This window comes from Dendrobates tinctorius, unplaced genomic scaffold, assembly GCF_039654945.1.
Source record: "Dendrobates tinctorius isolate UK_male_01 unplaced genomic scaffold, ASM3965494v1 ptg000304l, whole genome shotgun sequence".
Taxonomy (NCBI): Eukaryota; Metazoa; Chordata; class Amphibia; order Anura; family Dendrobatidae; genus Dendrobates; species Dendrobates tinctorius.
Window position 1 is genome coordinate 4,560,703 of NW_027361971.1, and position 12,409 is coordinate 4,573,111.

At 40.3% G+C, this 12,409-nt stretch overlaps 1 protein-coding gene across 5 annotated transcripts in view; it reads left to right on the forward strand.

Moving 5' to 3' along the window:
• ATP2B4 (ATPase plasma membrane Ca2+ transporting 4) overlaps nt 1-12,409 on the forward strand; it is a 286,539-nt gene that overhangs the window by 232,540 nt on the left and 41,590 nt on the right. For all 5 annotated transcript variants that reach the window (XM_073560761.1, XM_073560762.1, XM_073560764.1 and 2 more), the window contains 5 exons: nt 1,630-1,717; nt 1,971-2,077; nt 2,206-2,397; nt 3,185-3,398; nt 10,827-11,038. In XM_073560761.1, the coding sequence (XP_073416862.1) occupies nt 1,630-1,717; nt 1,971-2,077; nt 2,206-2,397; nt 3,185-3,398; nt 10,827-11,038 (813 nt within the window). The remainder of the gene's footprint in view (nt 1-1,629; nt 1,718-1,970; nt 2,078-2,205; nt 2,398-3,184; nt 3,399-10,826; nt 11,039-12,409) is intronic.

Here is a 12,409-nt window from a genome sequence, read left to right on the forward strand (position 1 = left end):
TAGCCATAAAGGTGGGACCTGCTCCCTCTATTCTGTTAGTTACGGTATTTAGAGGCAGCTGTTGGGATTTACAGGGGCATTTATGGGGGTAAATAGGTTGCAATCGGTACTTAAATAGTATACAGGTGATGCTATACCTGCTGCATTTTTCCTGTCAGGGGGCGCTATCTTCTTAAACTTCAGTACTGGAAAAATTGGTGCTCTGGATTAAGTCTCCTTAATGACCCCTATAAAAAGGCGTATCAGAGGTCAATAAGGGGGTTAATATTTACCACATCCTCTTCCCTCTTCTGGTTTAATTATATGCCCCATGAAGGACAGTGCCAATAATGCCTGTAAAGCGTTGTGGAATTAATGGCGCTATATAAATGAGTAAAAATAATAATATAAACTGTAACTAATTATATAACAATAAATCACTTTTTCTGAATAAAATATTAAAAAAATAACCCTTTCTCTTCTTTTAAGTACCTTTTATTGTTGAAAAAGCAAAAACACATTTTCAAAATTGCATATTTTATAGCCCCAACCTAAAAATTCATCTTGCGGCCTAGCTTTCCAGTGAATGCGATTGAAAAAGAAAGCAGTGAATTGCTATTTTTGGTTACTTCACACACAAAAAAAATTAACTAAGAAGAAATCAAAAAGATACGAGTCCCCAAATTATACCAACAAAAATTTAAATGTGTTATTCAGAAAATTAAGTCCTCATCACTTCAAAAATAAAAAAAAATGGCTGTTGGAATATGGCAACACAAAGACGTTCGTTTGTGGGATTTTGTTGTGAAAATCTAATAGTGTAAACATCACATATTTGATATCGCTGTGTCCACAATAGCCCAAGCTATAAAATTAGCTATTTATCCTGCACAGTAAAAAAAAAAAAAAAAAAAAAAAAAAAATAGCCAGAAATGTTTGCGATTATTTTAGTTTAAAAAAACAAAATGAATAAACGGTGATCAAATGACTCAGGAAACCCAAAATGGTACCAATAAATACTAGTTCTTAATGCCAAAAATAAACTCTCGTACAACATCCTCTACAAAAAAATAAGTTATGGCTCATAAAATAAGGCATCACAAAAAAAAATAAAATAAGTTTAAAATGAGCATTTATTTATACTACCCAATGAATACCCATAAAAGGTAAAAAATCCAACCCTCTGAGAGTGAAAGGGTTAATAGGTGTAATAATTATGGCTGTTCATCCTAATATGATGGGGTACGTCAGCAGAAATAATTCACCGTTCCGTCCACCAGGCAAAGCTTCTATCATTTCTGCCATACAAAGTATCCGTCATGGTGAGGGGGTTAATGTGTTCATTCTGCACAGCAAGATGGCTTTCTGTGTGCATTGGTGTCTAGCACTGGTCCAAGTGCAGTGCTGAGTTATAAGATGACCTCTCTTTATGCATGAGATGTTAGGGTTTTGTATTTACTTCTATAGAGGGAACCCAAAAAGGTGCCACTTTCGCTTCCCTTACAGTGACAGTACTAACTCAATATTGGTTTTGTAGAAGGCTGTTTAATGAGATTCACCTACTTCCAGTTTCCATGCAGACGAGGAAGAAGTGGCCCAAGTTGTTCCTAAGAGATAATTGGCTTGTTTTTATTGTTGTAACATTCTTAGGTAGAGCAAGAAAAGCTGGACAAAGTTTGGCCAAGTCTTCGAGTGCTGGCACGGTCATCTCCCACCGACAAGCACACATTGGTGAAAGGTGGGTAATGCAACAGGTTTTATCAGGGGTTATCATGACATAGTTCTTAGGCACATTGTAACAGAAAAAACAGTCAGGCAGGTAGTTACGACCTACCTGCTTGTTTAGTTTTTAGGCCAATAGTAAAAAAACGGGCTTGGACAACCGCTGTATAAGTGTAGCTTCCAAAATGTCTTTAGCATCTCTCCATTCCATTTCTTATTCTGCTTGAGTTCTTCTTTTCTAAATGTTTTTCACTGTATACCTATTTTAGGTATCATTGACAGCACAGTGGTGGAACAGAGACAAGTGGTCGCCGTCACAGGGGATGGAACTAATGATGGGCCAGCATTAAAGAAAGCAGACGTGGGATTTGCCATGGTACATTGGAATAATACTTTGAACTGCCACTGAAGTCATTGCTTTACCAGAGCATTTACACTTTCTGTAGTAGCTCGAATTATGAACATCCACATTCTAAAAAAATGTGAATGTATTTTCTTTTATAGGGTATAGCTGGTACAGATGTAGCAAAGGAAGCATCAGACATCATCCTCACAGATGATAACTTTACCAGTATTGTAAAGGCCGTTATGTGGGGACGCAACGTGTATGATAGCATCTCCAAGTTTCTTCAGTTCCAGCTCACTGTTAACGTGGTTGCTGTCATTGTTGCTTTCACTGGAGCCTGCATCACTCAAGTAAGGAAATGTGTATTTTTATATCTTATTGTGTCACCATATGTCTAGATTACTCTTTAACTTTTATTTAGTCATGTCAAAGTGAGTGACCTTTTCGGAAACAAAAGTATAGATATTCGATGTATTTACAGGGGATTTGCACTTTTGATAAAGTGGTCCCCAAAGTGTGTAAAGTTGATTAAATAACAACGTCATCAGGTACTCAATGTCCCTGGGTCCAGCGCTGGCTTCCTGCCATTGCTGCAATCCTGGTGGTGTGACTAGCCTGCCAGTCAATGAGCTCAGAAGCTAGAGCGGTGAGATGCTCTGTTGACATGTCACTGCTTTAGTTACAACACTAGGACCACAGCAGCGGTGTGTACATCCCCTTTAAGGCATTGAAATGTCCCCTACTGGGCATCCCATTTTTAATAGCTTTGCTGCACGGAACAAAATAAAAAGTCATACTTGCCTTTCAGACCGGCAGTGATATGACACTCTTATGTCACATAACTGCAGGGCCATTAGGGTCAATGGTTACATGACATGATAATGCGATGTGCTGCTGACGGCGATTAATTTTTAATGATTTAATCACCAGAAAAATGAGTGTTTAACTCATCTATTGGGTAATTGACATGATTACACTGGCAGATCGAGAGCGAGCGTTCTTGTGAATGTTCATTGGCCAATTATTGACCTGTCTTCTACCAGAATCGTAATCATGATGTATACATTTCTATCAGGTTTTATTTTGCACACCCAAACGCTAGATAGTTAACTGTTCTTGATTGCATTTTTTCTGCAGGACTCTCCATTAAAAGCTGTGCAGATGCTTTGGGTCAATTTGATCATGGATACCTTTGCGTCCCTTGCGCTTGCCACTGAGCCTCCTACAGAATCACTCCTTCTGCGTAAACCATATGGTCGTAACAAGCCACTCATCTCACGTACTATGATGAAAAATATTTTGGGACATGCCATATATCAGTTGACGATCATCTTCACTCTGCTCTTCGCAGGTCAGAATTGTGTCTTCTTTGAATATAGTAACATTTTTTCTTTATATCGGACGTCTGTTTGTTACGTGTTTGTTTGTACATCTCGTCTAGTAAGCAAACATGATATAAATAGGGTAATTTGCTGTTTACTTCTTTGGTTTCATGCCGTTTGTTATTCTAGCTAGGTCACTATACATCATTCTTGTATAGTTCTTGTATTTTTATGGCTTTAAAATTCTGAATCTTGTAGCTTTGATTGGTGCTGTTAGAGGCAGGTGACAGAAGTAACATCCAGCACCGTCTGTGTGAGCCCACTATATATGCATGCATGTACTATATGTTACAGTAATACATAATTTAACAGGAAAAGGTTAGTACATGTTGGTGCTCTAAAATATAACTGAATTATCTTGAAATGTGCAAGATATCTCAAACCATATAAAGAAAAAGTCAGCTCACCGTCAGCATTCTCCAGCTATGTTTGTTAGCTTGAAGGCAATCTATGGGAGGACGGAAATCACACTGGATTTTTGATTATCCATCACCCAGGACATGACTTAAAACATACTATTTTTTTAAGTTCCATATTAAACACTCCATAGTAGATGATCTCTTGGCTCAGCTTACGTGTCCTGGTAGCTGATGGGTTTATCAATACATGTCAACTAGAGATGGGCCAATAGATTCACGGGACTCTGGTCTGTCAGCCAGGTCAGATGTCTCTGGTCGCTGAACAGGAGGCTGGCACGACATCAAAGTCCAGTGACGACGTCGCATCAGCCTGGCTAATCAAAAGCTGCACCAGGGATTCCGGAATTTAGAGTGGCTGTACTATCCCAGCCAGATATGTTTGACTTTGGAACGCTACGGTATTTCAGAGAAAAACATGCCTTAATAGCCGCTGGGGCCGAGACTGCGCTATAGACTACATGAGAAAGACCCACCTGTGGTTGAAACGTTGTATTTGTATTTTCTACTGCTGAATAAAACTTCAGCTCTTTTAAGTTTCACCTTGCACTGGACGTTGTCTACACTTTTTTTTTTGTTTACTGCGATATAGACTAGTCACATAGGCGAACCCCCTGCGGCTTTTCCCCACCCACTGCCAGTGATTGACATGTCTCTGCCTATAAGCGCACATAGGTAGAGACCTGTTAATCCAGGGCAGGGAACGGTGGCTATTAAAGCATGCTTTTCTCTGAGATGCTGCAGCGTCTCCTCATGCATTTGGCAGTGTGAATCAAGTGTCAGGTTCACTTTAAGAGTTTTGTGTGCCTCCTATCCAGTGGCTAGAGACTACTGACCTAGCTGATGGAGTCTCATGAATCAATCTGCCCATCTATAATGTCAACCACTACAAACAGTGCACAGAAGTCACATCACGTCGCCCATTACAAAACAGGATTAAAATTCAGATGATATATCACAGAACAAAATTATATCCCAAGCTAATTTATTACAAGGTATTCAATAGTAATAATGATCTGCTTTGTAGTTTAAAGGGAATTGTCACCTCATTTTTTGGCTACAAGCTGCCAACACCGCCATCAGGGGCTTATCTACAGCATTACAGAATGCTGTAGATAAGCCCCCGATGTAAACTGAAAGAGAAGAAAAAGGAGTTATTATACTCACCCAGGAGCGGTCCAGGTCCGGAGGCAGTCGCGTCCGGTCCGGCGCCTCCCATCTTGTAGCGATGACGTCCTCTTCTTTCCTGCCCAATGCGGCTCTGGCGCGGGCAGAGCCAGAGTACTGCAGTGCGCAGGCACCAAAAGAGGTCCAGAGCAGTGCGCCTGAGCCGCATCTGGCAGGAAAGAAGAGGACGTAATTTCTACAAGATGGGAGGCGCCGGACCGGACCGCGCCTCCCTCCGGACCCAAACCACCCCTGAGTGAGTATAATATAACTTCTTTTTCTTCTCTTTCAGGATTCATTGGGGCTTATCTACAGCATTCTGTAATGCTGTAGATAAGTCCCTGATGCCAGTGCCGGCAGCTTATAGGCAAAAAAAATAAGTGACAGATTCTCTTTAATCCCACTAAAAAGTGTAAGATTAATTCAAAGTTCCATATCGCCTCTCAATGACCGAGAGCTCTATCTGAAATGCTTAAGAGTGCTCTGCGAAATGAAAAAATAGCTAAGTAAAGGAAATGTCATTATAAATTTCCTAAATCCATTGAATTGGCAAATCACAATTTTTTTCTGCAAGGAGTTAATCATTATAGAATTAAAATGGCTGTTGCCTTATTACCTTTACAAAATGTTTGTACAAGTCTCTAGCAAGTTCTGTAGGAAGCCATCCCATTCTATCTTCATATGTAGGAAGATGTAGTATTCTAATACTATCGGAGATATCAGGGGTTCTGAGGTAGGATGAGGCGGCTCTCTCTTCTGTCCACATCTTTTTAATCTAATACTAGAGATAGGAGTGCTGTGGTAGGGTGATGCTGCTCACACTTCTGTCCACATCTTTCTGATCTAATACTGGAGATAGAAGGGGTGCAGATGTAGGATGAGGCTGCTTACACTATTGTCCACATCTTTCTGATCTAATACTGGAAATAGAAGGGGTGCAGATGTAGGATGAGGCTGCTCACACTATTGTCCACATCTTTCTGATCTAATACTGGAGGTAGAAGGGGGGAAGATGTAGGATGGCGCTGCTCACACTTTTGTCCACATCTTTCTGATCTAATACTGGAGATAGAAGGGTTGCAGATGTAGGATGAGGCTGCTTACACTATTGTCCACATCTTTCTGATCTAATACTGGAAATAGAAGGGGTTCAGATGTAGGATGAGGCTGCTCACACTATTGTCCACATCTTTCTGATCTAATACTGGAGATAGAAGGGGTGCAGATGTAGGATGAGGCTGCTCACACTATTGTCCACATCTTTCTGATCTAATACTGGAGATAGAAGGGTTGCAGATGTAGGATAAGGCTGCTTAGACTATTGTCCACATCTTTCTGATCTAATACTGGAAATAGAAGGGGTGCAGATGTAGGATGAGGCTGCTCACACTATTGTCCACATCTTTCTGATCTACAGTCATGGCCAAAAGTTTTGAGAATGACACAAATATTATATTTTCACATGATCTGCTGGCCTCTGGTTTTTATGTGTGTTTGTCAGAAGTTTTTATCACATACAGAAATATAATTGCAATCATATTATGAGTAGCAAATGGTTATATTGACAGTTAGAATGAGTTAATGCATCAAGTCAATATTTGCAGTGTTGACCCTTCTTCTTCAGGACCTCAGCAATTCTCCCTGGCATGCTCTCAATCATCTTCTGGATCAAATCCTGACTGATAGCAGTCCATTCTTGCAAAATCAATGCTTTTATTTTGTTTGAATTTGAAGGTTTTTGTTTGTCCACCCGTCTCTTGATGATTGACCACAAGTTCTCAATGGGATTAAGATCTGGGGAGTTTCCAGGCCATGGTCCCAAAATCTCTATGTTTTGTTCCCTGAGCCATTTAGTTATCACCTTTGCTTCATGGCAAGGTGCTCCATCATGTTGAAAAAGGCATTGTTGATCGCCAAACTGCTCTTGGACGGTTGGGAGAAGTTGCTCTTGGAGGACATTCTGGTACCATTCTTTATTCATGGCTGTGTTTTTAGACAAGACTGAGAGAGAGCCCATTCCCTTGGCTGAGAAGCAACCCCACACGTGAATGGTTTCAGGATGCTTGACAGTTGGCATGAGACAAGACTGGTGGTAGCGCTCACCTGGTCTTCTCCGAATAAGCCGTTTTCCAGATGTCCCAAACAATCGAAAAGGGGATTCATCAGAGAAAATGACTTTACCCCAGTCCTCAGCAGTCCACTCCCTGTACCTCTTGCAGAATATCAGTCTGTCCATGATATTTTTCCTGGAGAGAAGTGGCTTCTTTGCTGCCCTCCTTGAAACCAGGCCTTGCTCCAAGAGTCTCCGCCTCACAGTGCGTGCAGATGCACTCACACCTGCCTGCTGCCATTCCTGAGCAAGCTCTGCACTGCTGGTAGCCCGATCCCGCAGCTGAAACACTTTTAAGAGACGGTCCTGGCACTTGCTGGTCTTTCTTGGGTGCCCTGGGGCCTTTTTGGCAACAAGGGAACCTCTCTCCTTGAAGTTCTTGATGATGGGATAGATTGTTGACTGAGGTGCAATCTTTCTAGCTGCGATACTCTTCCCTGTTAGGCCATTTTTGTGCAGTGCAATGATGACTGCACGTGTTTCTTTAGAGATAACCATGGTTAACAGAAGAGAAACAATGATGCCAAGCACCAGCCTCCTTTTAAAGTGTCCAGTGGTGTCATTCTTACTTAATCATGACAGATTGATCTCCAGCCCTGTCCTCATCAACACCCACACCTGTGTTAATGGAGCAATCACTGAAACGATGTTAGCTGGTCCTTTTAAGGCAGGGCTGCAATGATGTTGAAATGTGTTTTGGGAGATAAAGTTCATTTTCTAGGCAAATATTGACTTTGAAAGTAATTGCTGTTAAGATGATCACTCTTTATAACATTCTGGAGTATATTCAAATTGCCATTAGAAAAAATGAAGCAGTAGACTTTGTAAAAATTAATATTTGTGTCATTCTCAAAACTTTTGGCCATGACTGTAATACTGGAGATAGAAGGGGTGCAGATGTAGGATGAGGCTGCTCACACTGCTGACCACCCTGTCTGATCTAATACTGGAGATGTGAGGAGGTAAGAGGCTGTCCACCTTGTCTGTCTGAATGATGGGACTTGGAGTTTGTACTTCACATGCTCACAGGCACTTGTGCTAACATTCTAGGACAGTTATCTGTCAGAGTAACAGGATGGTGGCCATTTTAACTCTATATTGATTACCTCCATACACAAAACGTTGTGATTTGCTAATTATAAATAATTTCCTCAATACATTTACATTTCCTTTAGTCTATTTTTCCTATTCCTGGAGAACTTCTTTAAGCCCCATCTGTAATTTTTTTATTTGTCGACCCATATCCCAGGTGATGATCCTTTTTTACATGAAAAACTGCAAACAAACCTATTTCATTTGATATAGACAATGTTCAATATCTAGCGTCTTTGGCCAAAATATGATTGAATGAGTATGTCCTCATATGGCTGGCAAATGTCTGGTAGGCTAGAGGGACATAAGGAGCACTCCTGCTCTTCATTATTGTTGAATAGTTACAGGTTTTCTAGCATGTGATCTGACAATAGTTTTTTGGGCAATGCCAAAGAAGGCATTTCAAAGAAAATCAGTTTGCATGCACACTTGCATTTACCTTGATTAAAGAAGTAAAGTATTAAAAATGGTTAATAAAGCTATCATTTTACTTTAGTTTAAATCATAGATTTATTAGAATTAATTCCAAATATACACTGCATCTTGTAAGATCAGGCAGATTAGCTTGAAAAACAGGATTTATTTGGCACTATTTTTTCGTCTAAACACCAGTGTGAAAAAAAGTAAGATGATGTCTATACTTTACTTTTAAACACCACTATTTACCAACAAGAATATAGGTGGCATTTTTTCATATTACTAAATTGAAGGTATAAGACTGTGTGCACATGATGCAGATTTGTAGTGGTTCCGCAGCGGATTTTACCGCACAGAAACGTTGCATTTCTGCATTGTGATGTACAGTAGCCTTTAAATCAATGTAAAAAAAAAAGGCTGTGCAGACGCTGCGGATTTTTCCGCGGTACAAAATCCGCAGCATGTTACTTCTTTTGTGCGGTTTTCCATCTCCCCTGTCTCCAAATCCACAGGGGGAAAACCGCGATGGAAAACCGCAGGAAAAATGGAAGAAATCCGCAGGAAAAATGCAGGTCATTTGACCTGCGGATTTCTTCCATTCTGCGCGGAAAAATCCGCAGGGCCAAAAAGTACGTCTGCACTCAGCCTAATAGTCGACTCGCATTGCATCTGAATAATCAGACCCTCTGCTCAGCCTCCATACAATCTGTAATTTAAATGCATAAAAGGGCGCTATAATCTGCTGAATAAGTAGCAGTAGTAGTGTCCCGCCAAGTGCAACTCCATCAAGCACTGTCCTTATCACATTAGTACATAATCCAAATTAAATATATACAAATTGGGAGAAACTTGCATAGTCTGTTAACTATACATTAAAATGTGAAAAACTGGACAGAATTCCAACAATCATTAGAAAATATATATATTCTTGATGGTTAATGACTGTCTGTGAGACATCACCCTGTCCATGGAAGTCCTTGTGCTGCCATTGCTGGCTTGCCTGTCAGATTCTTGCCTTTTGGGGCAAAGATTTACCGTATATAATCGAATATAAGCCAGGTGGGGGCTGCAGAGACCGCCCCAGGACGGGTAAGTATAGCGATATTCACCTGTCCGGGGTCCATCGCTGCTTGCTGCTGTCTGGCACGTCTGCTGTCTGTGATGTTCAGACAGCAGAGGGCACGGTGACATGGTTAGTGCGCTCCGCGCCCCCTGCGGTCTGAACGTCACTGACAGATGCGCAGCATATAGGGGTATAATCTATGGAGCATCTTATGGGGGCAGCATATAGAGGCATAATCTATGGAGCATCTTATGGGGGCAGCATATGGGGGCATAATCTATGGAGCATCTTATGGGGGCAGCATATAGGGGTATAATCTATGGAGCATCTTATGGGGGCAGCATATAGGGGTATAATCTATGGAGCATCTTATGGGGGCAGCATATAGGGGTATAATCTATGGAGCATCTTATAGGGGCAGCATATGGGGGAATAATCTATGGAGCATCTTATAGGGGCAGCATATGGGGGCTTAATCTATGGAGCATCTTATGGGGGCAGCATATTGGGGCATAATCTATGGAGCATCTTATAGGGGCAGCATATGTGGGCATAATCCATGGAGCATCTTATGGGGGCAGCATATGGGGCCTATTCTATGGAACATTATATGGGGCATAATCTATGGAACATCTTATGGGGCTATAACCTTTATGGAGCAGCATATGGGGCATATTATTCTATGGGGCATCTTATGGGGGCATTATTAACCTTTGTGCAGCATAATATGGGGTGTATTTTGTATGGAGCATCTCATGGGGCTATCATGAGCTTTATTGCGCATTATGTGGGGCTCCTGATTCAATATGGATATTCAAAAAATTTAACCTACTGATGTCTCAATTAATTTTACTTTTATTGGTATCTATTTTTATTTTTTAAATTTACCAGTAGCTGCTGCATTTTCCACCCTAGGCTTATACTCGAGTCAATAAGTTTTCCCAGTTTTTTGTGGCAAAATTAGGGGGGTCGGCTTATACTCGAGTATATACGGTACAATGTGCACATAGTCATTATAGGTGTCCATTGTGTTATGTGATAATGGGGGATGTATGCATTCTATCATTGCTAATCTCATTATACAAAAGTGTACTTAATGAAATTTTTTATTTTATTTTTTTCAATTTCATAGGAGAGACCTTTTTTGACATTGACAGCGGAAGAAATGCACCCCTTCATTCCCCTCCCTCAGAACATTACACTATTGTATTCAACACATTTGTTATGATGCAACTTTTTAATGAGATCAACGCCCGAAAAATCCACGGAGAACGTAATGTTTTTGAGAACATCTTCCGAAACCCTATCTTTTGTGCAGTTGTTGTGGGAACTTTTGCAGCACAGGTATTTGAGTCTCAAAAAAGTTAAAACACAGTTTCACACTCTTTAAATTCTCCTTTTGGTATTTTAAAATCTATGCTTTATTGCATTTACTATATTTATTCTTGCAAAGTAGTATACAAAATTTGTAAGTTAATCCTTTTCCTGCCAGAGGTTTTTTTTTCTTTTTTTTTGTTTTGGCAGAGGAGAAGTTTTATAGTTCCTATAAATATTATTTCCTATAATCCTTGGGATTCTAAAGACTAAGGCTTTACACTTGCAATTGCAATGCGAGAAACTCGTACATCAGTACCCGGCACTGCCGCCGGCACTCGGGACCGGAGCGTTCATCTGCATAGAAATCCATGCAGCCGCACACTCCGTTCCCGAATGCAGGCAGCAGTGCCAGGTTTTGAGGCGAGAGACTCGCACGAGTTTCTCGCATTGCAGTTGCAAGTATGACCCTGGCGTAAAAATCTGTTATGAAGGAGATTTTATTACGTTAACCTACAAAATACAGAGATTGCCCACTTTAAAAAAGGCAATATATTTCCTGAAAGAAAAGTCTTGACCTGCTGTTGATGGCAATATACACCTTCATGTAACTTTTTGACACCAATTATTATTTTTATAATTACAATAAAAGATATATTTGTGCCCAAAACTTAAGTGCAATCTGCATCCTAGGTCTAGGAGTTTGAGCTTTAAAAGAAGACCTGCATTGCAGCTCTAATTGAAATGTTGCCTGAGAAGCCGCAAATCGTAACTGATTTATATTGCACTTTTGCTTCCAAGGACATATCTTATATTTTCTTGGCTGCTAATTATATCCTTAACAGAAAGAGTAACCATATTTATTTTTAAGATATATTTTATATTTATTTGTTGCATACTGACACTTACATTAAAAAATCAAAAATGGCCTTTTTGCAGTTTTTTACTTTGGTCACTATCATAATTAGTGATGAGCGAACGTGCTAGAATAAAGTCTTATCTGAGTATCTGGAAGTGCTTGTATGTTATGTTCGAGTACCTGCAGTTGCATGATTTGTGGCTGCTAGACACCCTGATCACATGTGGGCATTCTCGAACAAACAAGCAATCCCTACATGTGTTCGGGCTGTCTAGCAGCAGCAAATATTGTAGCCGCAGGGACTCAAACATAATATACAAGCCCTCCCAGATGCTCGGATAACACTCGCTGAACACTAATTGTAATATAATATCCTGGGAAGATCCCTTCATAGCAGTGATGTCATTGTTACTACAGGTAGGATTACAGTAATATATACAGTAAATATATACATATATTAAAGATCCCACCATTCATGATAGGCATGATCACCTCTCTCCTACTCCCCCTGCAATAAGTGACTTGCTGTGAAGTGGTGTTAA